The sequence below is a fragment of the Mustela nivalis genome (assembly GCF_964662115.1).
Source record: "Mustela nivalis genome assembly, chromosome: 2".
NCBI lineage: Eukaryota > Metazoa > Chordata > Mammalia > Carnivora > Mustelidae > Mustela > Mustela nivalis.
Genome location: NC_139021.1, coordinates 15,026,047 through 15,051,711, shown reverse-complemented (window position 1 = coordinate 15,051,711; position 25,665 = coordinate 15,026,047). Strand labels below are relative to the sequence as shown.

Below are 25,665 nucleotides of genomic sequence, written 5' to 3'. Positions count from 1 at the left end.
ATGCGAGCGAACCCACAGCACACGCTGTCTGGTGACTTAGGGACGATCTCTGTCCCTCACTGGAAGGTGCACGCCGTGAAGTGGGCCCTACTTGTCCCCTGCCTGTGCTCCCACCGCTGGGCAGGGACGGGCTCAGGTAGGCATTCGGTGAATAAATGAGTCAGTGCATATCGGTCCCGATTTCTAGAACATTCTCCTTTTGGCTAAAATATCTTCATTTAAATCCTTGTATGTGAGAGGCATTTATGCCAAAGGCATCCAAGCTAAGTGATTTTCTTCTCCTTTACAGTTGCCCCAAAATTGGCTGTAGCCACACAGATGTGAGAATGTCTGATCTCATCCAGGATGAAGCACTCAGAAGGGCTATTGAGAGCCACAACAAGAAGAAGAATCGCCCGTCCGAGTAGGAGAAACTCACCTCCCTGCAGGGATGTCCGCAGCCTACCTCCTACCCCAGCCATCTGGAGAGAGCAGTGCTCCTCAGAGCACCCTGCCGGGCTGCATAGCATACTTTGTTGGGGTAAAACTTGAAGGTTTTAAGTGTAATTGGAAGCCTTTTTCTATGTCACAGCAAAAATCCAAGCATATTATATTGTTTATTTTTGAGTGTTCTATCATTTTAAATAAAACTTTGATTATCCGCAGTGTGTCCTATCCGTGCACCTCCCAAGGTGTAAATTGTTCCAATGGTGCGGGCGTGGCGGTGCCAGACCTTTCTGTTTCTACTGTGTCAGGCTGGTTTTTATCATGGTTTTAACTACACAAAGTCTTTCAGCGGCTATGTAACAGAAGCGTGGTGAACCCACCCCCAGGTGAGAATTGTCTAACAGCGTCATCAATGATAGCAGGAGGTTCCCAGGAAGACTCAGCTCACTGGCCTGTGTCTGCTTTGCCTGTCGACGGTTCCCAGTACATAAATGCTTCTGTCCGTCATTCTGATGGACCTGTGCAGAATTGCTCCAGTGAATAGGCTTCTCGATCCAACGAAAGTTGGTGCCCCTAATGGAAACTTCGCTACGGCCCTCTGAGAGCCTGAAGTATCCACAGAAGCAGCCACATCCTGACTGTCTCCACCCTGCCCAGTGGCTCTCTGCATGTGGCAGCCTTGCAGGTGTTCAGCCCTGAAATAAAGATGTGGAGTGAGATGTTGTCTCATGTCCCTTCAGCCCCAGAAGTCTGTGGACTCAGGACCCGCCAGATCTTTACGTTGAATATCTTTGATTCTGTTCCGGGTGAAGAGTGCTGATCTATTAAATGATCTCCATAGCAACCTTTTATCAACTAGAATAGGGAATTAAACCGGACAAGCCATCCATCCCCTGACTATACTGGGAAGCCAAGAAGAGCTAACAGTGGCTACCATTTCTGGAGCATTTACTGTGTACCAGGTGCCAGTCCCCTGCTTTACATATGTAGGTTCACTCCTGTCATCTTCACTGCCTGCTGAGAAACGTACAAGTTTCTTTTTTTAGATTTTATTTATTGATTTGAGAGAGAGCACGAAAGCAGGGTGAGCGGCAGAGGGAGAACAGGGCCCCCCGCTGAGCAGGGAGCCCGATGGCGGGACTCGATCCAGTGACTCTGGGATCGTGACCTGAGCCAAAGCCAGACACTTAACCAACGGAGCCACCTGGGTGCCAGAAAGATACAATTATTATTCCCACTTTGCAGATAAGTAAAATGAGGCACAGAGGGGTGAAGTAACCCGTAGAAAGTCACGGAGTTCATAAATAGCTGAGCTGGGACAGGACGTCGGGTAGCCTGGTCCCAGAGTCTGAATTCCTAACCCTATACTCTCCTCCTCCTCCCTATTGATTTATTTAGATGTAGAAATACACGCAGAAGTTCACATTTTTAAAAATGAAACTTCTGTAAATAAATTTGTTAAAATGCAGGAACAATAGCTACTAGGGAGTAAAGGCCATGAAATCGTACGTATTTGAGTTTAAAAGCTTAGTCTCAGGGCACCTGGGTGGCTCAGTCGGTTAAACATCCGACTCTTGATCTCAGGTCATGACGGGAGTCGTGCTTGTGGGAGTTAAGCCTGTGGGAGTCTCCCTCTCCCTCTGCCCCTTCCCACTGAATTCTTCCTTTCTCTCTCTCTCTCAATTAAATAAATAAATCTTTAAAAAAAAAAAAAAAGCATAGTCTAAAATGGCAGGATTAATCTTTGAAACATTTCATGGAATTCAGAAAAGAGGACGACATTCAGTTGTCCACAAGCTAAGTCAATTCGAATTTCTCAAGATGCTTCATCTGAATCAGACTTCCTGAGGAAATGATGATGTTTAAGCCAGAACAAACATACTTTTCATGGAATGTGGTTCTTTTGTGAAATACTTTGTTTCCTAAACAGATAGTGACAGGCATGAAATACTTACCCAAGATTTTATTTGTGTTTTTCCCTACTCTTTCTAAAGAGAATTCTGGAATATTGGTGTGGACACCAGTATCGGTGAAGAAAAAAAAAAACAAAAAAAAAAAAAACGCAAAATGACACCAATCCACAATCTTTGTATCCTGTGGAAAAGGTACAATCTTTGTATCCTGTGAAGCTTCCCTTCTTTTAGTTTTCAGAAGCTAGGCTTGATGAATTTATCTAGCCAATTAAAGACTTTGAAGTTTTATATAGAATTTATTTTCATTGAAAACTTACTCTTTGGTTATCATCATCAATCTGGCATATTTGTTAAATTTCTGTTACAGGAGTTTTCCCAAAAAGTGAAGCCTTTTCTTTCAATGAAGTTGTATTGTTTGTTGTAAGGACGGCGGGCTTAGTCAGAGGACTCTCCGTCCCCCTGTGCCCGGGGCAGCCCGGGAGTCCTGAGCTTACACAAGAGTGACATTTGAAAACCCGAATAGACACTGGAGCTAACTCAGTTTGGTTTCTTTTCCCAGATATGACTGAAGACTTGGACCATTATCCAAATGCCACGTGGCATTTTTTTAAAAATGCTAGTTCTTTTCAAGAACGTTCCATTAAGTTTAAAACACTCCCACAAACTCCGAAAGACCAGATAATTTATCGGCCGCCTTCTATAGAGCTTCAGACACCAGACACGGAGCGTCTGCTTCAAGCAGCTCCTGTAGTGGGCGCTCCTTTCCCCCAAACACCCCTGGACTTGAGTTTCCTATGAGGACAGAAGTAAGTCACAGGCCGGGCCGGCTCCAAGGCCACCGTGAACTGATCTCCAGCTGCACAGTAGGCTCCGGCCTAAATGCCTCAGTGTATCCCCAAAGTTAATCCTCCCTACAACCCAAGAGGCCGTTGTTAGCACCCCCATTTTGCAGATGGGAAAGCCAAGGGCAAGCCAGGGTCATGGAGTCGTTTGTCCGAGGTCACTCGCTTGTGTGGGGTACAGCCCGTATTGGGACAGAGCGGTGAATGTAGAGGCAACCCCCTGACCCACTAGGCTCTTGGCCCTGGGGCCGCAGAGGGCACATGAACCATCAAACCTGCACTTCTATCCCATCTTCCTCATTTCCATCACTGAAACCTGTTTTCCAGCTCCAGACTCCTGTCCTCCCTTCTCTAGATCCTTCTACCAACACCCCACCCAGTCCGGGCCCTCCCTCCTTGCTTCACACTTCGAGTTCTCTGACCGTTCTTCTTCCCCCTTGCCCTATTACTCTACTGGAAAACCAATGGGGTCACCTCACAGCCTACTCGAAAGTGTTCCTGTTCTAAGGAATGGAGTTCAGGCCTGGCAGTCAAGATTCTGCCAGAGACCAGCTCCTCCCTTGTTGACGGGATAGTCCCTGAGTTCCCCAGAGCCCCGGTCCTCCCCTCTCTTGTTGGCAGGGCTTCCTCTGCGAGGGGCTCACCCTACTTCTGGCTGGCTCTTGCCCACCACCTTTAGTGAGAATCACTCCATCCTGCCGGGCCTTGGAGTTTTTGGGTGAACTAAAAGATTTGGACTTCTTCCCAAGGTTCCGCAGACTCTACTATTCTGTGTTTTGTGCTCAGTGAATTGGTCCTGAGGGAAGTGTCAGCCCTTTGGAAGGAAAACAGGCTGAAGGAAATCACTATATATTTGAACCAAATGGGTACATCGCCTCCTCAACTGGCCCACTCTGTGCCATGGTTTGTGTTAGTCTCTTTAGATACAAAAATCTCCCCTCCGGAGAGCTTTCTGTCTGGTTGGGGCAGATAGATATTTGAAAAACAAACTCCATCACAGGTTATGTGAGTGCCGTGTATAGGGGACAGTGGCACAAGGAAAGGAAATACAGGAAAATTCTTGAGTAACCCAAAACTGCGTTTTAGGAAATCAGGTAACAAGATTGAAAACAAGAAGTCTGCGGAACCTGATTGGGAGAATGGGGGGTGAATCACAAGGGTTTTATTGGAAACCCGTGACGTTTGGGAGAGCTGCCTTCCAGCTTGTATCAGACTCAGGGGAAGGGTCTAACCCCTGACAAGAAGGCAGTTAAAACAGCAGGACGAGAACCTTCATACCATGCTTCGGGAACTGCTAACTGGTGCAGCCCCTTTGAAAAGTATGGCTTTTGCAAAAGGGGTTAAACATAGAAGTTACTGCACAACCCAGCAAATCTCCTAGGCAGCTACCCAAGAGAAGTCAAAACGTGTTTCCACAAAGTCTTATATATGGACATTCATTAGTAGCATGACTTTAATAGCAAAAATGTGGAAACCATCCAGATGCCCAGTTCAGGAATGGATGAACCAAACTGGGGCCCCGTACAGCGGGATATTGCCTGGTATCAGAAGAAATGAGGTACTTTTGAACTCCGTGCCATGCCATGACTGAACGTTATGCCCGGTGAAAGAGCCAGTCACAAAGAGCATAGGGTGTCTGAATTAATTTCACCAAATGAGATGTCCAGAAGAGACAAATCCATAGGGACAGAATGTTGATTAGTGGTGGCCTGGAGCTGGGGGGGTTGAAATGGGGGAGAACCTTGCACGAGGGAATCACTTTGGGGTGAAGGACATGTTCTAAAACCAGGTTGCACAACTCTGGGTTTCCTAGAAGTCCCTGAATTCAGCCCTTCAAACAGGTGAATCTTACGGTGTATAAACGATGCAAGCGAGCTGAGTGGGGATTGCTCTACAGGACAGAGAGGAGCGAGCCTGTCTTCATGGTCATGGTCATGGTCATGGTTAGAAAGAGTGAGCAGCTATCAGTGCCCTAAATTCAACCAGTCATCAAGCCCCTATCAATATTCTCAGAAGTATTTTTGAAGCTTAATCTTAAAGATTAGAGTGAAATAAGAATTCTATTCAAGCCTCAGTCCCTAATCACAGGATTAGAAGTAGCGTTTCCCAAGGAAGTGTTAAGGGGCACTTGACTGACTTGGTCAGTAGAGCACACAACTCTTACTATCAGGGTGGTGAGTTCAAGCCCCACACTGGGTGTGGAACCTACTTGAAACAATGTAAAAAATAAAGAACTGTTCAGGTTTAAGGAGAGAAAAAGATTAAATAGTGACTGACAGCTCTAACAAACTTAATTCTACCTATTTCTATTTCTGTCTGCCCCAACTGTATATGCATTTTATAGGCAATGATCACTAGTAGTAAGTAACCAATAATTCTAATTAGCCACTTTTTTGGTTGTTGTTAAGTATAATGGGGTATGAATTATGGCCATTCCTTTATTCTGCTTTTGGGAGGGAAGAAATTAAGTCCCTAAAAATGACCTCGTAATCATTCAGTGGATGTCAGACCCAGTACAACAATACCGTAAACATTTATGACCACAGAAAGGAACATTTAATGGGGACTTTTTTTAAAGAACAAATACAGTCTTGGTCTTAAAAACAAAAAGAAAAAGCAAGATACAGTTATGAAAGGAAGCAACCCAAGGACCACCCTTCGTCATAAACAGAATACAAACCGGAAGTGGGGTGCTGTTAAGGGGGTCTGCATGCCCCTGGAATGTACCAGAAAGGTTGTCATTGATGGTCTGGGGGTACTCGGGCCACTGGGCTCCACGTGGGGTCCCCTCGCTGACTTTCTAGGCTACTTATGGTTACCACGTTTCACAAAGAATGTGGAGACTCTGATTAGGCCAGAGAACAGCAATAACAAGGCTAAAGATGATGAAACATAGATGCTATGCTGAAAGGAACTGGAATGTTTTTGCCACAGAGAAAAAAAACTGAGCCTTCTGTTTTGTACAAAACATTGGAACTCTGTGAGGAAGATGCTACAGGGCAATTGGCAGGAAGTGCCACAGGAGGGCCAATTAGAAGACCTTCGACACGCAGAAGAAAAACTACTGTTAGAGTCTTAGAGAGCCAGAAACCGGCCCGGAAACCACGGGTTCCCGGGGACTACAGATGAAATTCAGAAGGTTTATGAATTTGTATGGGGGAAAAAGAATTACAGCTTTAGGTTTACTAATCTCTAATTGGAACTTAGCATTTCCTGCACTTATAAATGCAGGCAACAAACTACAGTGCACTTCACGGTACCTGCGTCTTTGTCCACTCATAAAAAATGGTAAATATTTCCATGTTGCATTCCTGTCACTGTAAAGGTGAATTTCACTCACCTCTTTTAAAATACAGTACTTCGTTCCCTCCTGGCAGTGATGGACTAACAGATATGGGATTTGCCCTTGCCTTTAGCAACTAAAAATCCGGACAACGTAGATGAAATGGTGGTTTTCAGACATTAGACAACAAGAAATCGGACATTGCCCTAGTTCAGCGCCTGGAGAGTTCCCAGGCGTCCTCAGAGAGGGGGCTGCCTGGCAGGAACCTGTGGTCGGTCAGGTCAGAATCCGTCTGAATTGAGGAGACAGAGCTGAAGGTTCAGGGAGGCAGAATTTGCAAGCAGCGGACTGGAGAGGAGACAGCCGCCCTGAGAGGGAGCTCTGGAGATGGCCAGAGGGTCTGTCTGGAGTCCTCAGCTGAGTCATGACCGGCTCCAGCCAGTGAGGAAACCACCTGAGGCCAGGAAAGAGCCTTCCACATCAGAGGGAACAAAATTCTGAACTCACACACGCCCTAGAATGTTCCTTTTCCCACCGGCCAGAGCGGGTCAAAGTTGGCCCTGGACTAAAGAATGTTCTTATTCTGTGTAACAATACTGAAAAGGAAGTTCAAAAGCAAGGGTAGGCAAATTTTGATGGGAAGGGGCAGCCACTGAATGTTCTCAGCTTTTCGAGACAGATGCTCCCTGTTGCAACTGCGTGACTGCCGCGGGAGCGGGAGACCGGCACAGCCAGTATGTGAATGAACGGTGGTGGCCGTGTTCCAGCAAAGCTGTATTTACAGACGCTGAAATTTTAATAACACAATTTCCACATGCCACAAAATATTCTTCGCCCCCACCCCCAAGTACCCTTCACCAGAATGAAAGATGAGATCCTACATCATTGAGGGGCTCTGGGGTGGCGCCGTCGGTTGAGCAACGCGTTCTTTTTTTTGTTTTTCCTTATGATTTTATTTATTTATTTGACAGAGACAAAGAGAGCAAAAGCAGGCAGAAGCAGCAGGCAGAGGGAAAGGGAAGAGCAGGCTTCATGCTGAGCGGGGACCCCGACATGGGACTCAACCCCAGGACCCTGGGATCATGACCTGAGCCAAAGGCAGATGTTTAACCAACTGAGCCACCCAGGCGCCCAAGCAACCAATTCTTGGTTTCAGCTCGGGTCATGATCTCAGGGTTGTGGGGTCGAGCCCTGCATAGGGCACTCGGCCCTCTCCCTCCTCCCGCTCACACACAAGCACATGTTCTCTCTCTCTTTCTCTAAAATAATTTTTTAAAAAATCTTTTTTAAAAGATCCTACATCATTGAAATGATTCTTCTGCTAGATGTAGGAGATACTATGAGTAAATAATTCAAGGTTGGTTGGAATAGAATAGAGCACAAGCATGGAACCTTCAGGAACAGGGTACTTGAGCATCCGAGGGCTGGGTTTGGCGGTGAGCGCTCCCGGGCACTTTCTTTCTGTTCTCCTGCCACACAGCGTACTTTCCACCTTGTGACTCTTGTGGGTGTGTCATCTCCCTCCCTTGGCTGTGTTCTCATTTTTTAAAAGATTTTATTTATTTATTTGATAGAGTGAGCGAGAGAGAGAGAGTGCCCAGAGGAACAGAGGAGAGGGAGTGTTTTCTTGAGGATGGAATCCCTATCTGAATCATGTGTATTTCCTATGCACCAAGGTTTTACGGAATAAGCTCTAGAACCATCTTTATCAGACACCCTGAAGAGCTTGTTATAAGGAAGATGTCCAGGGGCGCTGGGGTGGCTTAGTTGGTTAAGTGGTTAAGCCGCTGTCTCTGGCTCAGTTCATGATCCCTGGGTCCCGAGATCGAGCCCCACCTTGGGCTCCCTGCTCAGTGGGGAGCCTGCTTCTCCCTCTGCCTCCCCTCTCGGCTTATGCTCTCTTTCTCGCTCTCTCTCTCTCTGTCTGTCAAATAAATAAATAAAATTTTTAAGAATGCAGCTGCGCAGGCCCCACTGAGAATCCTGGGAAACAGATCCAACAGTCTGTATTTAACCAGTTTTCTAGCTGGTTCTGATTCACATTCCACATGAAGACTAGGCACCTGGCATGCAAAGAAAAGCCCAAACGAATTAACGTTAAGTTCATAAAGTCAAACAGAACTACACACACACACACACACACACACACACACACACACATGCACGCATGTTACAGCTATCTAAATAGCATATTCTTGGGTCAAAAGCTTCCAAAGATCTTAGATAAATATAAAGAGTTATGCATCTTTTTCTTTCTTTTCTTTTTAAACAATATTCTAATCAGCCCCAAGCCTGGTGACCTACTTCATCCCGATTCCACTCATCATTCCCTCCCAGCCTTTTCAGATTTCGCTTCATGGAGCATTTCTAATGACGCTGTTCGGCAACATCGCTTCGTCTCCAACCCCCCAGGGCCTTGGATATGTGAACGTCTCAATTAAAACAAACTAGAATACAAAACCTCTCATGTACCTTTCCCTTTCCAAAAATTCATACATTTCGAAAGCATGGAAATGAACTAGTGTGGTTCCCAAGAGAGATCTCTTAACAATCTCCCTCTGCTGGATCTAGGTTCAGTTGATATTTTTGACATGAATAGCGGATTCTCCAAGAAAGTGATGTTTCTCAAATACCGGTGGTTCAAACTCCCTCATCAGAGTTTTTGCCGTATCGACTTGTGGCTTGTGTTATTATTTGCCTAGATTTTACTTTAATCAAGTTACATTTAAAAAAAAGTTTAGCCTTCTCCTAAATAATGATATACACGGAATTACATAATTACATGAAATTATAGGTTAGATGTGCTAAGTATATTTTAAGCATATTAAAGTAAATATGTAATTACTAAAATAAAAGAAATAGGTGTTCTTGAGGCACCTACAATCCTCTTGGGTGGCCTTTCAGGAAACTCCTGCATGGGGTCCTGCTAGGGGTCCAGGCCAGCACCCAAAGCCTTTCCACACTCCCCAGGTTCTTTTAAGAACCTCCCTCCACACACAGCTAGCACTGAAATAAAGAAGTCCCTTGAGAGCGCGTTGACACAAGCATGAAGCTTTGGCTATTAATCATCGAGGCACACCCACCCGCCTGGCCGCTGTGGTTGGGGTTTCAGCGTGGATTGGCAGAAAGAAGAGGCCCAGGAGGGGGTTTGTGCTGACCCACGAGCCGAGTTTCACTTGGGAAGTGTGAGCCGGGGAATCTTTCTGAGGCTCCGGGGCTGCCCGTCCTGGTTCACACCCACAGAGCTTGGCCAGGCATTGCCTCTTCTCCCCTGGGTCCGTAACCATGAGCTCAGCAGCGTGTCCCGTCTGTTTCCTTGTCAGGCATGGGAACTTCCTAGGGAGAAGCCAGCTCTTGGCACTGGGAGCACTTGCATTCTACAGATCGATTTTTCCTGTGGGTCTGTGTTTGCCTTTGAGGCAGTGTCCCACGTCTGACCATGCGTTCGAGGTGACTATTTTATGCCAGCAAAAGAAAACAAGCTTCACACCTCAGGGAGCTGAAGGTGAGGCGACAGCTGGCTGACGGTTCATGATTCACCCAAGTGGATACTGAACCCCAGGCCTGAAAGGGGCTGCCGCCCAGGGCACATATCAAGTCACGGATGAGAACCCGGGTTTGGCTACTTGGAGAGTGACAAGGGATTGCAACATGTTTTTAGCTAACCTCAGCTCTGCAGAGCCGGGCACCCGGGAGTAAGGTTTAGGGAAGTCGAACGTCCTTCAGGGCTTTTCCCAGAACAGCTGGGCATGTCAGAGGACAAGCGTTCCAATTTCACTCTCTTTCTTACTAGCTCCGTGACCTGAGGTGACCCTATTAGCTTCTCTGCACCTCTGCAACTTCACCTGTGGAGAGGAGGGATCACCCCCGATTCTGCATGTCCCCTGGGGCTGCCCTGCTCCAGGGGGACAAAACAAGTAGAAGGAATTGAGCACTAATAGCAGAAGCCTGACTGGAAGCCTCAGCCCAGGTTCCTGCTTTCCAGGTAAGTGCATTTTATTTGAATACATGGGAATGCGTGGGAATTAAATAACACAGGAGGATCAAGCAAACTTGTAGTGGGTCACCTTGAGGGTGGGCGGTTGTGGGAGGAAGCAGGTTAGAGGGTGGGGCCGTTCATTTTTCTTAAAATACATATTCGTTTGAGGGTGGGGCAGTTCATTTTCCTAAAATACATATTCGTTTGAGGGTGGGGCAGTTCATTTTCCTAAAATACATACTCATATCTTTACAGCTAATTTCATCCTTCTCAAAGAGGACAGCACAGAGGTGAATTACACTACCAGATCATGGTCCTCCAGGCATGGTCCTCCAGGAGGGCAGGAGGGATGAGAGGGGCTACAGTCTCAGAAAAGATATTTATTGCCTGGGGAAACTTGCCTAGGGCAGAGAAGAGACCAGTTTGGGTAAATGGAGGAACAAAACCACTCTCCCCGGGGACGGGTGTGAGCAAAGGTCCTGAGGCCAGTCTGCAAAGGAAGGAGTGAAGAAGAGAAGCAGTCAGGCCCATGAGAATCCAGGTTCATCCTGGGGATTCACACGCACAGAAACACACTGGTTGCCAGGTCGGTATGTACTTACTGTCCGAGTATGCAAGGCCTGTAGAAAATACTAGAAGTGTTAGCCCTTGTTTCATGTAAGAGACAAAGGAGAAAGAAAAGTCTCTGATTTAAAGAAGGGGAAAAAGCCAAAACCATAAGCAAAAAGACCCACGGAGAGTTAAACCACAGAAAATGTAGAAAGAAGCTATGCTCAGGGATTTAATAAAATTTCCACATCTTAAAAGCGCACTGGGTGGGGTGTGGAAAGGGAAAGATGGAGGCCCTTGTATCATCCTTTTCTTCTCCAAGGAAGTCAACCAAGAACCACTCAAACTGTGGGCTTTGGCTGAAGGAGGAAGTGGGAAGTGGGGGGCGGGAAAGGGGGTGGGGGAGCTGCACCTGTGCCAGGGATGAACTCTGACCTCACCCCACCCAGACCAAGGAGCTTTGCAGGAGACACACTTGGAGCTCAAGGCCAGCAGCTTCCCGCCTTCTCTGCACGCTCCTGCCCAAACTGCCAGGGGCAGACCCGGTTGAGGGCAGGCATTCCGGGCCACAGCCTCCCTCTGCCCCCCAACTCAAGAGCCCTGAGACTCCCCATGGGGCGTGTCCCTGACGCCTCTCATGCAGGAGTTAACATGTTTCCCAGGCTGGTCACCCCACAAGGGCTGGGGGAAAGGGTACCCATTTCCCGGAGTTCCCTCCGACAGATCTACCAACACACTGGTGACCCACATGCATGAGAGGAGGCTTATGCCAATACCTTAGCCAATGCTGTCACTTTGGATTTGCAAATCTGTCCGAATTTGAGCATGCAGTTGTTGGAATTTGTTTTTCGTGTTTTGTTTTGTTTTTTTTTCAAATGTGTACCTGTGCACCTGGTGGTGGGGCTCGGGTTGGGGATACCCACCCTTCTTAGATATGGGCAACACTTGCAGATGCTAAAGCAGCTTCTGGAAGGGCCCTGGCAGCAGCAATTCCCAATCCAAGGGTTTAAACCCACTGGCTGAATGTCTAGTGTTTGTTTATGTCCCCTGGCCTCAGTTTGCTCATCTGTACAATGGGGGTCGTTGTGAGGCTCAAGGAGAGAACAGATGGGGCAGTATGAGGGCCGGGCTCCATAAATCGGAGTTATTAGCCGTCTCATTTCATAAACATGCACAAAGGAGCTATGAGGTGCCCAGCATCTAGGCAGCAAACAAAACAGATGAGAAGTGAGGGGCAACCGACGATAATCAGGCCGGATGAGCAAATGCAGGGGGCGTGGTTGACAAGGGCCAAGGAGAAAAATAGAACAGGCAGGAGAAAGAGTGGTCGTTGCAAGTAGAGTCATGAGCATTGGGAGCCGCCCTTGCAAACAAGCTGTTAAGGCAAGGACCTGAAGGGGACGGGGTAGTCCTGGCTGCGCGCGTATGGCAGGAGGAAGGTTCCAGGGGAGAGAACCCCCTGACCCCCCAAAATGCTGTTGCTGTTGACTCTGGGCCTCCATTCCCACTGGAGCTGGGGGACGCAGGGGGCTGCTCTGGGCTCTTTGTTTTCGCTGATACTTTATCCCACACACTCCCAGGAGCCCCGATGGTGCCTGCAGACGGCTCTGGTCTGGGCCCCACACCGGCGGCTCCCCACCCTGGCCCTGCCGATCCATGCACGGTGTCCCATCAGCCTCTATGTTCCCTGTGGCTCTGCCCACGGGCCTGATGCAGCGCCCTGCCTCCCCCAGAGCCCTGGGTCCTGAGCTTGCCTGTGGCTTTTGCAGGTGCCGTTCCCTCGGCCTGAACTATTCCTTGTGCCCTCGGCTCCTCCTTCTACAGGGCTAGGTCCCCCTCCTCACTCAGGGTCTCAGCTGAGCCTTCTGGTGCTCCTCCAGCCCCCACCCCAAAGTCTGCCTCAAGCACTTGGTCACCTGGGTTCCCGCAGCAGCCTATGAGGTCCCCATGACAGCGCAGAGCACAGCGTGTCCTTCAGTGCTTAGCAGGTGAGCCACGGGTGTTACTCATGGAGCACGTGGGAGTGGGAAAAGCTCTTCTCCCCGAGGACACTTCTCCCTCCAGCCTCTCTTGAGATCTCCTGCCTGACCACTTGGCTGGCCAGGCCTTCTGATGTTTCCTCTTTCTCGGGAAGCTTCCTGCTCGCACTGGGCAAGGAAGGAGCACACCCTTCCTCCTGGGCGGCAGGGGACAAGAGAGGGGTCTTTCCTGGGGTTGATCAGTCTGGCCCACAAGTCCACCAAGGGGTTCTCTCCATCATGGAGGGTGACCTGAAGGAAATCACAAAGTTCTAGAATTACCAGGTCTTTCATGAATAGCAACAGGAGCCCTGAGACTGGTGGAAATGGAAGCGAATACTTAGAGCTCGTCAACTGAGAAAAGGGGGGAAAAGAGAGTAAAGCCCTTGGGAGAGCCCTGTGAGCTCGGAGCTAGAACATTTCTTCATGTTTTCATCATGCACGTGCTTGGGACCTGCCTCTTGCCAAACCCTGCCAAGCCCTGGGCATGGACAGATGGACAATCCCTGTTGTACGTGTGTGTGTGTGTGTGTGTGTGTGTGTGTGTGTGTGTGTTTGGGGGAGGTGTTGAAGCATGGATCCCAGCGGGCGCTGATGAATCTTGTGACGGGCCCAGAGGAGAGCTTGTAGATGGTGATATTGTGGCACTGATGAGATTTTCCTCTGCCCTGCCTGGGGAGGCCAACAGTGAATGCACTTGCAGCCTCACAAGTGATGTCTGGAAGTGAGTTCCTGGTGTTCTAAGTTGGAACATTCTGTGGAACAGGGAAAAACACGGGAGGGTCCAGAACAATCTTAGACCTTGCAGTGGCCGTCTGGTGCACCTGCTGTGCCCACCATGTCCAGGACCGAGGCACTCCTTTCCCCAACTGCCAGGAGTGTCGGCCGCTGGGAGCTCACAGCCTCGTCTCTCTGCCTTCCCAAGAGGCACGCCCCAAATAACGACTATTTGATAGGGGATTACCACGGGGCCAACTCTCGAGGGCCCCGGCAGCCCCAGAGCTGAGATGGGCTCAGGACTCTGTTGCAGCCTCATTGCACATCAGTGTCCCAATCTGCTTCCTTTCCCCCCACCCCCACCCCAAGAGCACCCTCAGCACACCTCCATGCAAATCTCCAGCTCATAAGCTGTTTTCAGGGAACCCGACACAAAAGAAAACCTCTATTTCAGAACGCTTTGTACCCCATACGTCAGCTCCGTCGTGGGTCCCACTGGCAGTGTGGGCTCACCTGGGGACCCCGGTGAGTGTCACCATGCCCCGAGAGAAGGCATTCAGAGCAAAGAGAGAGCCAAGGCCATCGCTTTTCCTCGCGGAGCTGGGGACCTCAGGATTTCCAGGCTGGCAATGATCTCATCCTTTTTGGCAATTTCACCCAGGGCTTGGCAGCCTTCGCCATCTGGAAGTTCTTGCTTACTTCAAACTGGAATCCTTCCTTCTGTGATGTATCCCCCTTTCCTCTCCCCTTTCCTCCGAGGAGCTGTATTCTTGCCAAGAAAGAAAGTTAAAAGGGAACAGAGACATATGGTTTTCCTATTAAGACTGACGCCCACATTTTAGGAGAACAGAGGAAAACGTTCAAATTAGGGCAACGGAAATACATTTGCATGGCACCAACATTTGGAATTGTGTGGTTTTTTTTTAAAGGTAACCCAAACAATGAGTGCCTCTTTTTGTCCAGCTTATTAAACTTTTAGAGTATTCCGGGGATCCTGGAAACCCCTCCTCGGAGGCAGGTTAGTACGGAGACACCCGATTTGGAGTCCGGACCTCCTGCATTCAAAACATCTTTCTGCCACTCACTAGCAGGGCGACAACAGCAGCGTGACTGTGGGGAATGCACTTTGTCTTTGAGGTTCCGCTTTCCGGATCACACGATGGGGAACACCGGCCCCCTGCCTCTGTCCCAGGGTTGTTGAGAGTTAATGGAAGGACATGAAGAAGTCCAGTAAACCAAGACACACGGTTGTAGTGTTAATAGTCAGCACCGTCCATAATGGTTTCCTGAGCAACTACCAAGTCCAGAGTCCCACCATGTTTTTTTCTTTTTAAGAAACTGACACGCTGATACTAAAATTCATATGGAAATGCATCGGACCTAGATCCGCCAAACAACTCTGGAGAGACAAACAACTTGGAAGAACCAAGCTGGAGAACTAAGGCTACCTGGTTTTAAGCCTTGTGGTAAAGTTATTGTGGTGTTGGCATAGGATAGACAAAAAGAGAGTCCAGAAACAGACCTATGGATAACTGACTTTTTTTTTTTTTTTAAACCAAGTTGCAAAGGCAATTCTGTGGAGATAGGATAGGCCATTAACAAATAATGCTGGGACATTTGGATATACTCTATGCTCAAAAAATGAGCTTGGGCCATACCACGTGCCAGATAAAAAATTTAATTCAAAATAGATTGTAAGTGCAGGTGCAAATCCTAAAACTATGTAATTTCTAGAATAAAAAATGTAAGAGGAAAACTTAGTGATGTTGGATTAGGCAAAGATTCTCAGATGTGACTTCAAAAGTGTCACCCATCAAAAAAGTGGGTTAATTGAATTTCACCAAAATTTTAAAATTTCTGATTTTTAAAAGTTACTATTAAGCAACGGGGGAGCTACGCTACAGACTTTGAAAAAATATTTGCAAATCATGCATCTGCTAAAGGACTTACATCCATTATATATAAAGAACTCTCAAAACTCAATAATAAGAAAACATGCAACACGTGTAAAAAATGGACAAAAGATTTGAACAGACACTTCCCCAACAAAAGATAAGCAGCTGCCAAGTGAGCACATTAAAAGATGCTCAATGTCATCAGTTGCTAAGGAAATGCAAATTAAAACCACAGTGAGATACCATGACACGTATTTTAGAAAGGCTGTAGTAAACCTAATGTTCCTGTTGCCCGCAAATTCATATGTTGAAGACCTAATTCCCAGTGTGGTGGTGTTTGGAGGTGGGGTCTTTGGGAGGTAATTAAAGTTAGATGAGGTCATGAGAGCGGAGCCCTATTATGGGACTGGTGCTCTTATTAAGGGTTAAAGAGACCACTGTTTGCCCTCCTAACTGGCTTCACTCTTCCCCTCTCTCATACTCCAACCCAGCGAGGACACAGAAGGCGTCAGTCTGCAAACTGGAAAGAGAGCCCTTACCAGAACTGGACTACATGGACACCTGACCTCAGACTTCCAGCCTCCGAAAGTATAAGAAAATAAATTTCTGTTGCTTATGCCACCCGGTCTGTGGCATTTTTTTTTTATGGCAGCCCGAGCAGACGACGACGATGGCTAAAATTAAAGACTGCTGACACCAAGTGTTGTCAGGGAAGTGGAGTAACTGGAACATTCCTACCCCGTGAGAACGTACATGGTAAGAGCGCTTGGAAATCACTTCAGCAGTTTCTCACAAAGTTAAATTATACCTGCCATGATCCGCTTGTTCTCCTCCCAGGAATCTGCCCAAGAGAAAAGAAAACATATGCCCACACGAAGACTTGTAAACAAATACTCATAGCAACTTGATCTGTAATAACCGCAAACTGGAAACAAGCCAGCTGTCCATCAACATGCGAGTGCGTAAACCAACTGTGCTACGTCCATCATGTGTCGTCCGAGGCCCAGACCAAGGCTGTCAGGGGCTCCCTGGGCAGTGGGTAAAGGCTCAGCATCCAAGGTGGGGGCTTGCAGGTTCTAAGGGGTTGACCCTGACCTAGAGCTGGCCCAGTCCTGCACAGCTGGACCCTCAGAGACCGTCCAGGCCCTAGAGCAGAGGTGGCAGCCAGTGGGGGTTTGAAGCGTGGATCTGAGTGCTGACCTGGCCACTACTGGCCCTGTGACCTCAAGCTGATCCCTGAATCCTTCTGGACCAACAGGAATAGGATTCCAACGTCAACTTAACTTCCTGCAGAATTCCCCTTGACTCCTGGCCCTCCCATCAAAGCCTCCCCACTCGAGGCTGTGTCAGCCTTGTTACCCCGTTGCTCCATGACTTGTTCACCAGGGTCCCCTAGCAGGTGGCACACAGTAGTTCAACACATGTTGCCAATTGATAAAAGCATCTACGATGTGCCAGGCACTTGACATACGACAGCTTATTTAATTTTCTAAACAATCCGGCATTGTGGGTCTAATCATGCCCATTTTAGAGATGAGAAAACTGAGGTGGAGTGAACTGACTCACAGGAGCCTGACACACAGGGTCATGAAGAGGCGGTGCTGGAGTCTGAGCCTGGCTTATTAGACTCCAAAGCCCCCGAGTTTGCTGCCACACGGGGCTCCCCAGCCTCTACCGAGGGGTGACTTTGCCTGAACTTTCTGCCTCACTGCTGGACCCCAGGAGACAGAGCCTGCAGAGTGCTTGGCAAGGCCCCCCTGGCTCCCAGCAGTGCTGCTCCTGCAAGGAGGCCTTTGTGGACGAGAGGGTGAGCTCACCGTGCGGGGTGGAAGATGTCGGGCTGGTGGCTGGCGAGTGGCCTCTGGTTCACCTGACTGGCTCATGTTTGGGGCGTGTCCCTGTGAGTCTGGTTGGGTTTCTTGTAGGTTCCCACGGAGACTGGCCTCTTCTGGGAGTCGACTGATGCTGCCTTTCCTCCCTGACCAGGCGACGACTCCACTCACTCTTCCCAAGGCCTCAGCCTTCAGTCCCACCGAATCACTCAGGGGAAAGTCAGAGCTCGTAATTATTTGACTAATCCTCATGTGGCAACACACTGGAGATTGTTTTTTTAGCACAAGGCAGGGCCCGAGTGAGAGCTTTGCTCCCTGCAGTCTTGCCTTGTCTGGGTCTGCGGTCTGGAAGCTAGGCGCCTCCTTCCCTGGAGCCTGGAGAGGTGGAAGTGGTGGGTCTCCCAAGCCCGGGAACCCACAGCACCCCCTTGATTATCAGTCTCCTGGGGCTGCTATAACAATTTACCACAAAATTGATGGCTTAAAACAAGAGAAATTTATTTTCTCACCATCGTGGAGACCAGAAGCCCCAAATCAAGGGCCTTATGTGGGATGATCCAGGAAAAAAGCTCATCTCAAGACATTTAACAACATCTGCAAAGACCCTTAGGTCACATTCGCAGTTTCCCAATGGGCAGCTATTTTCAGGGGGAGGGGGCACCATTCAGCCCCTACCTCCCAGAAGTTGCCTCTGCCAGTGCCAAATAATGGCACAGACACTCCCCTCCTTGCTGGGGGTCCCTCCCATTTGTTCTTTCCTCTCCATCCCAAGAGCCACTGTCCTATTCAGGCCCTCTCTTCTATTGCTGGGACTGGTGCAGTAGGCTTCTAACCTGCTCCACTTTCATCTCTCATTCTTTTTACTGCTCCAGAGGGACTTTGGTAACCACCAAATTATCCTGTATCATTCGTGCCTCGGACACTTTGGAAGAGCAAGTCCAGTCTTCCAGGTGTGGTGTTTGAGGCCCTGACCAGCTGCTCAGCTTCTTGTCCTGGTCTCTGCCTCTACCCTCCCCCAGACCCACCAACACTGTACAGCCTTTAAACGGACTATCCTCTCACTTCAAAATGCCTTTTGCTTTTGCTCATTGTCCATTTCCCAGCCCTCTCGCCAGAAGCCCCAGGAGGTCTTCCTCAGCCCTGTCTCGTGTCCAGAGCACCTTCCTGGGCCCCAGCATTTGTCCCTCACCAGTGCTGGTCACTGACACGGCCCAGGCCTTCTTAAATAGAGTTGGAGCTCCCTGGGGGAGTCTGAGGTCACCATCACGCCCTGTGCAGAGCTCAGCACAGAGGACGCACTGGGAAAGGTTCGCGGTGTGAATGGCCAAGTCACAGTAAGTCACTCGGAAGCAGAGATCCTACTTAACTCATCGGCTTAATTCTGAGTGCATCTGCCCGCTCCGCCCCCCTCCCCGCACCTGTCTTAAAGTTGTAGGAAGTGAGCTCCTACGATGCACAGTGGAGTATGTCGAAAAGCTCCCCTTCTGAAGCTGGATGTAACCCAAAGCAAAGCCTTCCTTGGCCACCTAGGCTCAGGTACAACCTGGGCAGGTCAGTGGGTTTTTCAGAGCCTCTCCTTCCTCATCTGCAAACAGATTGGTTTTGTTTTCCTCAAAAGAGTGGCCATATAAATAGTTACGATTTGGCCCAGAAATTCTGCTCCTGGGTCCCAAGAGGAACACGTCTACCGAGACCCTCATACCGGAATGCTCAGAGCAGCCTGATTCGTCATGGGCAAAGGCTGGAAACAGCGCGGAGGCCCATCAGTGGTGAATGATACACGCGGCGCATCCGTACAGCAGACGGTTACTGAGCGGTGGAGCGGAATGAAGGAGAGAGACGTGCTACCACCTGGATGAACTCAGGAAAAGAGCAGAGGAAAAGAAGCCAGCCATGAAAGATCGTGTATTGTACGATTCCATTTATGGGAAATACCCAGAACACGCAAATCCGTGGAGACAGAAATTAGAGTAGTGGCTGCGTAGGGCTCAGAGGGGACGGCCCGGTGGTGGCAGGGGGGTATCCAACAGGTATGGGGTTTCTTTGGGGGATGATGAAAATGGTCTCAGACTGACTGCTGTGGGACCCATTGCATTATGCACTTTGGAGGGTGAACTCTGTGGTAAGTGAATTATATCTCAACAAGCCTGTTCCAGAAATAACACACAGTGGCAATGCGGCAGAAGGGTCAGGCGCCAAGGTCGTGGTGTCTTTCAAGTAGATCTGAGTTTAAATCCTGGCTCCACTGCTGAGCAGATGAGGAAGCTTGAGGAATAATAATTAACTTTTCAGAACGTCAGTGTTTTCACCTATACAATGGAGACCATCCACATGCCTGCTTCCCGGGGCTGTTTTGGGGATACATTAGATGAGGCTCGTAGAGTCCTCGGCACAGAAGGGGATCGCTTGTCGTAGGCTGTCACTAGCTCGGTCTGTGCAGGATGCTGTGTGTTCTCAGCGGCGGGAGCTCCTCCGCGGCTCCGGGCAGTGGCCTACCCCTTCTCAGGAAGAAGAGGAGTGGGCTCTAACCAGGTTCCCAGCCCCTTCTCTGCGGGCACCTAAGCCACGCCATCGTCCTGCAGTGATGCTGACCACGTGTGGGGAAGACGGCCGTGGCCACTGTCCACTTCTTCCCCTCGACTCTTTGCTTTGGGTGCGCATCCCCAAGGAGGCTGCCCGGGCATCTGAGGACACTTCGGAGGTAGTGAGCTCTTTGCTCACCAGTGACCCCCGCACCTTGGCCGAAGGTTGCCCTCTCCAACCCGAGGGGCTAAGCTGGCTCCCTTCCCACGGGCTGACCCAAGCCAGCACTTGGCCACAGGGCCAGTGCGCGGGGCGTGAGGAGCTCCTGCCGCTGGGAACACCGGGCGTCCCACCCAAACAAGCCCACCCTTTGTCCGCCTTCCTGGCGCTTGCGGCCCCTCGCGGGCGCCCTTGAGATCAGTAGAGGCTTCCCCGCATCCTCCTCAGCTCCAGGGCGTGTTAACATCCCTTGGCCTCCACACAAAGAACTCCAAGGGATATCTTTAATAGGCATGGTGTTCCCTCTGTATTTTTTTAAGTTTTTATTTAAGTCATCTGTACACGCGGTGTGGGGCTTGAACTCACAAGCCTGAGACGCAGAGTCACATGCGGCTCCGACTGAGCCAGCCAGGCGCCCCTCTCTGTATTCTTCTAGTGCTCGTGAACAGACTCAGGAATATGAAAATGGGCATGATCCTTTCAAGCACCACCTCCAACGGGGCGGGGGGGGGGGCGCTCGGGTAGACCTCAGTGCTCCCACTGGGGACCTGCCCCTCCCCCAGCCTGTCCCTGCTCTGTGCCGTCCTCAGGGTCTCCCTGAGCACCCAGCCTCGGGCTGCAGGGAGAGTCCGCAGTGGGCCGGGTACCCCTGGGGCTCTGCCCAGCCCCCTCCACCCTGCCTCCGGAGCAGGCTCTTGTGACCACAGAGGCCCAGCAGCTGCACCAGCACAGGCTTCCCAGGCACGAGGAGAAGCTGCTCATCAGGAGCCTCTTTGCCTCCCATTACAGGACTCATCTCCCCGCCCGGCCAGCTGGGGCTCGGCTGCCCTGGGCCCCCTGCTCCTCCACACTCACCTACCCCTCTCTTCTCTCTGGAGCCTTCCAAACTCCTCAAGTGGGGCCCCTCCTCTCCTTCTTCCACCAGACCACTGTAGCTGCTTGATGGGCCCCCCTCCTTCCTCCCTGGCTGGTCTCTTCTAACAGCTCCTAAGGGACCTGACCATCCCCAGGTGGCAGCCCGAGTTAGTCCTGGAGTCGCAGAGCTGGCCAGCCATTCCTCTCCCCCGCCTGTCCCCCAGGGGCCCTCCTCAGGTGCAGCCCTGCCCCCTCCCCGTTCCCCCCTTTTCCCCTCCCCCTCAGCAAACTACCCAGCATTCCAGAGCCCACAGTGCCTCTGAGCCTCTGCTCAGGCTGAGGCCTTTGCCTGGAACGCTGCCCTTACTGGTGGCATCCAGAAAGCAGCTCCCTTACCACCTTCACCAGGAAGCCTTCCCTGATCTCACCCCACCTACACCTATCTCAGCTGGGTTTTATTAGGGGGTCCTGTCTGTGCCTCCCCCTGCTCCTCCCCATGCTCTGCTGAGCTCGTCTGCCAATGACTCAAGGGTCCTGACTGCGTCCAGTCAGTCTCTGTACCCCGGAGTCTGGTATGTTGGTGGCACTCAGTAGCTCTTTGAACCAAGCTGACTTTTGTAAGGCCCCAAGACTGTGGCAGGAAACGGGCTGTCACCAGGGCTGAAGTACACTGGGACCAGCCGGGAAGAAAGTGGTTTCCAGGGCGGGGGGAGCCTTCTCACGTCCTTAGCAGTGGGTGGAAATGGCTTTGGGTGCACGTAGGAAATGGGACTCATAGGCAGGCCCCCCGCGGCACCCCGCCGGCCCCCGCACCCTGCAGCTCAGCTCCCATGGGCTCGGCCACTGCGCTGCACGCTCCTAGACAGGTGCTCGGAAGGGCAAGGACCCCAGTTCCTCATGTTCTCACAGAACATCTGTTTTCCATTGGTCTGAGGCGATGGGCCACGTGTTTCTCCATGGAGGCCACGAGAAGATGGCCAGGAGCAGGGCGGGGAAGAGGCTGTGGAGCCGTCCTGCCTTGTGGTCAGCTTGGCCCCGGTGATGCCCCGTGTGGGTCTTGGGCAGATAAACATGGACGGGAGGAGTCTTGAACCGTGAACACCTCTGAGCCCGGAGCGTGCCTTTGAGCAATGGGCTAAACACTTAACCCACTTTCCTCGGTTCTTCCTCACAAACGGGCCCCGGGAGGCGGGTGACCCTTGTTTCATTTCAGATTCGTGGAACTGGGTCTGAGCGGCTGAATCAGCTTCTCTGGGAGAAGGTGTCACAATGACAGGGAGGTTTGGCTTTGGACTGTGCTCTTTCTGATACACTCTCCAAATAAATAGTGATAATAACATAGCCTAGTTTTTTTGTTTTGTTTTTGTTTTATTTTTTAAGATTTTATTGGGGTAGGGTAGTGGGTGAGGGACCCTGGGAGGGTATGTGCTATGGTGAGCACTGTGAATTGTGGAGGACTGACGAATCACAGACCTATACCCCTGAAACAAATAATACATTTTATGTTAATTTTTAAAAACTGAAAATAATTTATTTATTTTGAGAGAGACAGAGAGCACGAGCAGGGGACAGGGAAGAGGGAGAGACTCTCCAGCAGACTTCACACTGAGCACCGAGCCTGACGCAGGGCTTGATCCCATGACCCTGAGATCGTGACCTGAGCCGAAATCAAGAATCAGATGCTTAACCGATGGAGCCACCTGGGCACCCCAGAACAACAGAACCTTGTCAAAAACCACAGACCAGCGTACATGTACCGGAAGAAGCCGAAAGCAGGCTCTGAGTTTGAAGAGCTGCGTGTCCCCCAGAATCTGAGTCACCTAGCCCTTCCCGACCCCAAATACACATGGCTCACATGGCGGCCAGGGAACCTTCTCGCACTAACCAGGCCAGGCCTGTCCTTTGTGGCCGGACCCCTTTCAGGGGCCCAGGAAGCTTCTGCTGCCCAGACGGTCATCACAGTAGCCGCCCCCAGGGTCAGGTCATGTGGGCCTCGCGGTGTCAGGGAGCTAGCCCAGGGCGCTCTTCTGAGAACCCGCCATGAAATGGGCAAGTCATTTTACATCTCAGAGGCTCAGTGTCTGTGTCTGCGAGAAGATGGGTGGAACCAGCTGCCGCAGGCACCTTGGAGTGCAGATGCAGGGTTCACAGGCAGGGAGTGCCAGGAAAGCCCTTGGCCCACCATAAAATGGTCTGCCAAAGGGAAGGTTCCCTGGTATTGTTACCATCGTTGGAGCCCTGAATGCCCTTCCTGGTCTCACCTGGCTTCCACAAATTTCCCTAGAGCTGGAGTCATGGCCCATCACTGAAGGAAGGGCAAAGTACCCATGTCCACATAGAGGCTCTGAAACACAGCTCATTAGGGAAATATGTAAGTCATTTCGAGGACACCTGCCCCACCCTCTGTCACCCCGAACAGTTCTCAGGTTGCTGAGCAAGGGCTGGGACTCTGAACCACTTGGGGCTCTGTGCTCCATGAGCCAGAAAACGCAGGACTGACTTCTCCATGTGGCCCTCGAGACACAAAGCCTTGTGCCTGCGATGCTTATGGGAGCCCACGAAAGGGGTTCTCTGGGAGGGGGGGTCCATGGGGGTAAAAGCGCTGAGGACCCAGAAAAGTCCCAATGAGGGTCTGACAAAGACCAGGGTGCAGGGGGCAGGCATATCCTTTCCTTGTTTGGGGCCACTGAGCTGGAGTCAGGAGACTGTCCAGTGGTCGCGGTCCCCTGCAGCCCTTCTGACAGAAGGGACAGAGCCTGTTCACCAGGCCCTGGACTTTGTCGGGCCTCTCACTTGCTTTGGACAATGCATGCGGCAGGGGGGGCACTGGGTGAGTTCTGAGCCTTGGAGCCCAGAGTCTGACAGCTTCCATTCTCTAGCTTTTATTTAATTTTCATTTCTTTTTGAAAGATTTTACTTGTCAGAGAGAGAAAGAGAGGGAGAGAAAGAGAGAGCACAAGCAGGGGGAGGGGCAGGCCGAGGGGGAAGCAGGCTCCCCGCCCAGCAAGGAGCCCGATGCAGGACTCCATCCCAGGACCCTGGGATCATGACTTGAGCCTGAGGCAGACACTTCCCCGATGGAGCGAACCAGCCGCCTTATACATGTAATTTTAAATTGTCGACAGCCTGTATCTCTACAAAATGCAAAGAAACAGTGGAGATTAATTTTAATAATATATTTTATTCAACCTAATGTTTCCAAGATATTACCATTTCAACACCGGAATGATATAAAAATGATTAAGGACCTATTGTGCATTCTTTTATTCCTATGAAGTCTTCGACACGTGGTGTATATTTTACGCTGTGAGCACCGCTCAGTTTGGACCAGCTGCGTCTCGCGGGTCCTGCCACCTCTGCTGTCGCATTGCTGCTGCATTGCACTGCACAGACCTAGGCTAGAATTTTTGCATGTTTGGATTTCTCTAGCCAGGAAATATTTCCCTCACAATTTTGGAGGTCAATATTGCCGAATTTTTTATTTGGTTAAAAAGGATGTTAAAAAACAAAAACAAAAACAAAAACAAAAACAAAAACAAAACAAAACAAAACAACCCAGCGCCATCTGTTGTCATCAGATCATCCCAAGAGAAAGGACTTCAGCTGTTCCAAAGCACAGGAAGGATAGATTGTCAGATAAAAGATATCTTTACATTGAACACACTTATGTCTAAGGAAAACTTAATGCACTCTGGTCCTTTTTCTCATTTTGCCACAGATAATAGAACATTTCACTCTGCTCCTAGAACCGCAAGTCTTGTCCACTGGCTCTTAGAATTATCTGGTAGGTGTTCTAATGGTATTGATGGCCACTCTCTCGATCACCTCATTTGAACCTCGGGTAGGGAGATAGGGGCAGACATAGGTATTTAAACAGTTCCCCCACCCCCGGGTTTGAGCTTCAACTTGGGTGTAGAGATTGCTTAAAAATAAAGTCTTAGGGGCGCCTGGGTGGCTCAGTGGGTTGAAGCCTCTGCCTTCGACTCAGGTCATGATCCCAGGATCCTGGGATCAAGCCCCATGTCAGGCTCTCTGCTTGGTGGGGAACCTGCTTCCCTCTCTCTCTCTGCCTGCCTCTCTGCCTGCTTGTGATCTGTCTGTCAAATGAATAAATAAAATCTTTAAAAAAAATTTAAAAATAAAATCCTCAAAAATTAATCTCCCCCCAAATAATTGTAATGCATAGTTTGAGTAGGAGACTGCTTCTTTAGTTTGAAGTTAAACCCCCTTCTTTCAGAGATGGAGGGACTAGGTTAAGAGAAGAGAAGAGAGTTAGAGCCAGTACGAGGAGGGGGCCCAGGACTTCCAGCCAAAGCCCTCCTCCCCCTGCCCTTACCCACCCAACAAGGGAACAAGGAATGAGGACCAGGGGCCACCTGGATTCGGAGAGCAGTAACTCTAAAGGAGCCAGCTGCCGAGATCAAGATCAAGGTCCGAAAGCAACGCTCCTTGAGTTAAAGGATCAGATCTTCTGAGGAAATATAAAATCCTGACACAGCACATACATCTAACCTCCACCTTGAACGCCTAAGAGACCTGGTGTCTGGCATCTCTTCTGGCTTGTGCACAGTGGTGACTGAGATGGAGGGATGGAGGAACACTGTGTTAGGGTGT

At 50.0% G+C, this 25,665-nt stretch overlaps 2 protein-coding genes across 4 annotated transcripts in view; both read left to right on the top strand.

The window, feature by feature from the left end:
- The window catches only part of NSMCE2 (NSE2 (MMS21) homolog, SMC5-SMC6 complex SUMO ligase), a 214,032-nt gene extending 213,388 nt beyond the window's left edge, over window positions 1–644 (top strand). The window contains 1 exon segment of the mRNA XM_082719719.1: window positions 290–644. Coding sequence (XP_082575845.1) covers window positions 290–407 — 118 coding nt within the window. The 3' untranslated portion in view covers window positions 408–644.
- Window positions 645–10,147: 9,503 nt separating this feature from the next.
- TRIB1 (tribbles pseudokinase 1) overlaps window positions 10,148–25,665 on the top strand; it is a 44,508-nt gene continuing 28,990 nt past the window's right edge. The window contains exon 1 of one of the 3 annotated variants that reach the window (XM_082719715.1): window positions 10,148–10,449. The gene's annotated coding sequence lies outside the window, so the exon portion shown is untranslated. The remainder of the gene's footprint in view (window positions 10,450–25,665) is intronic. The other 2 variants (XM_082719716.1, XM_082719717.1) reach the window with 2 other exon arrangements.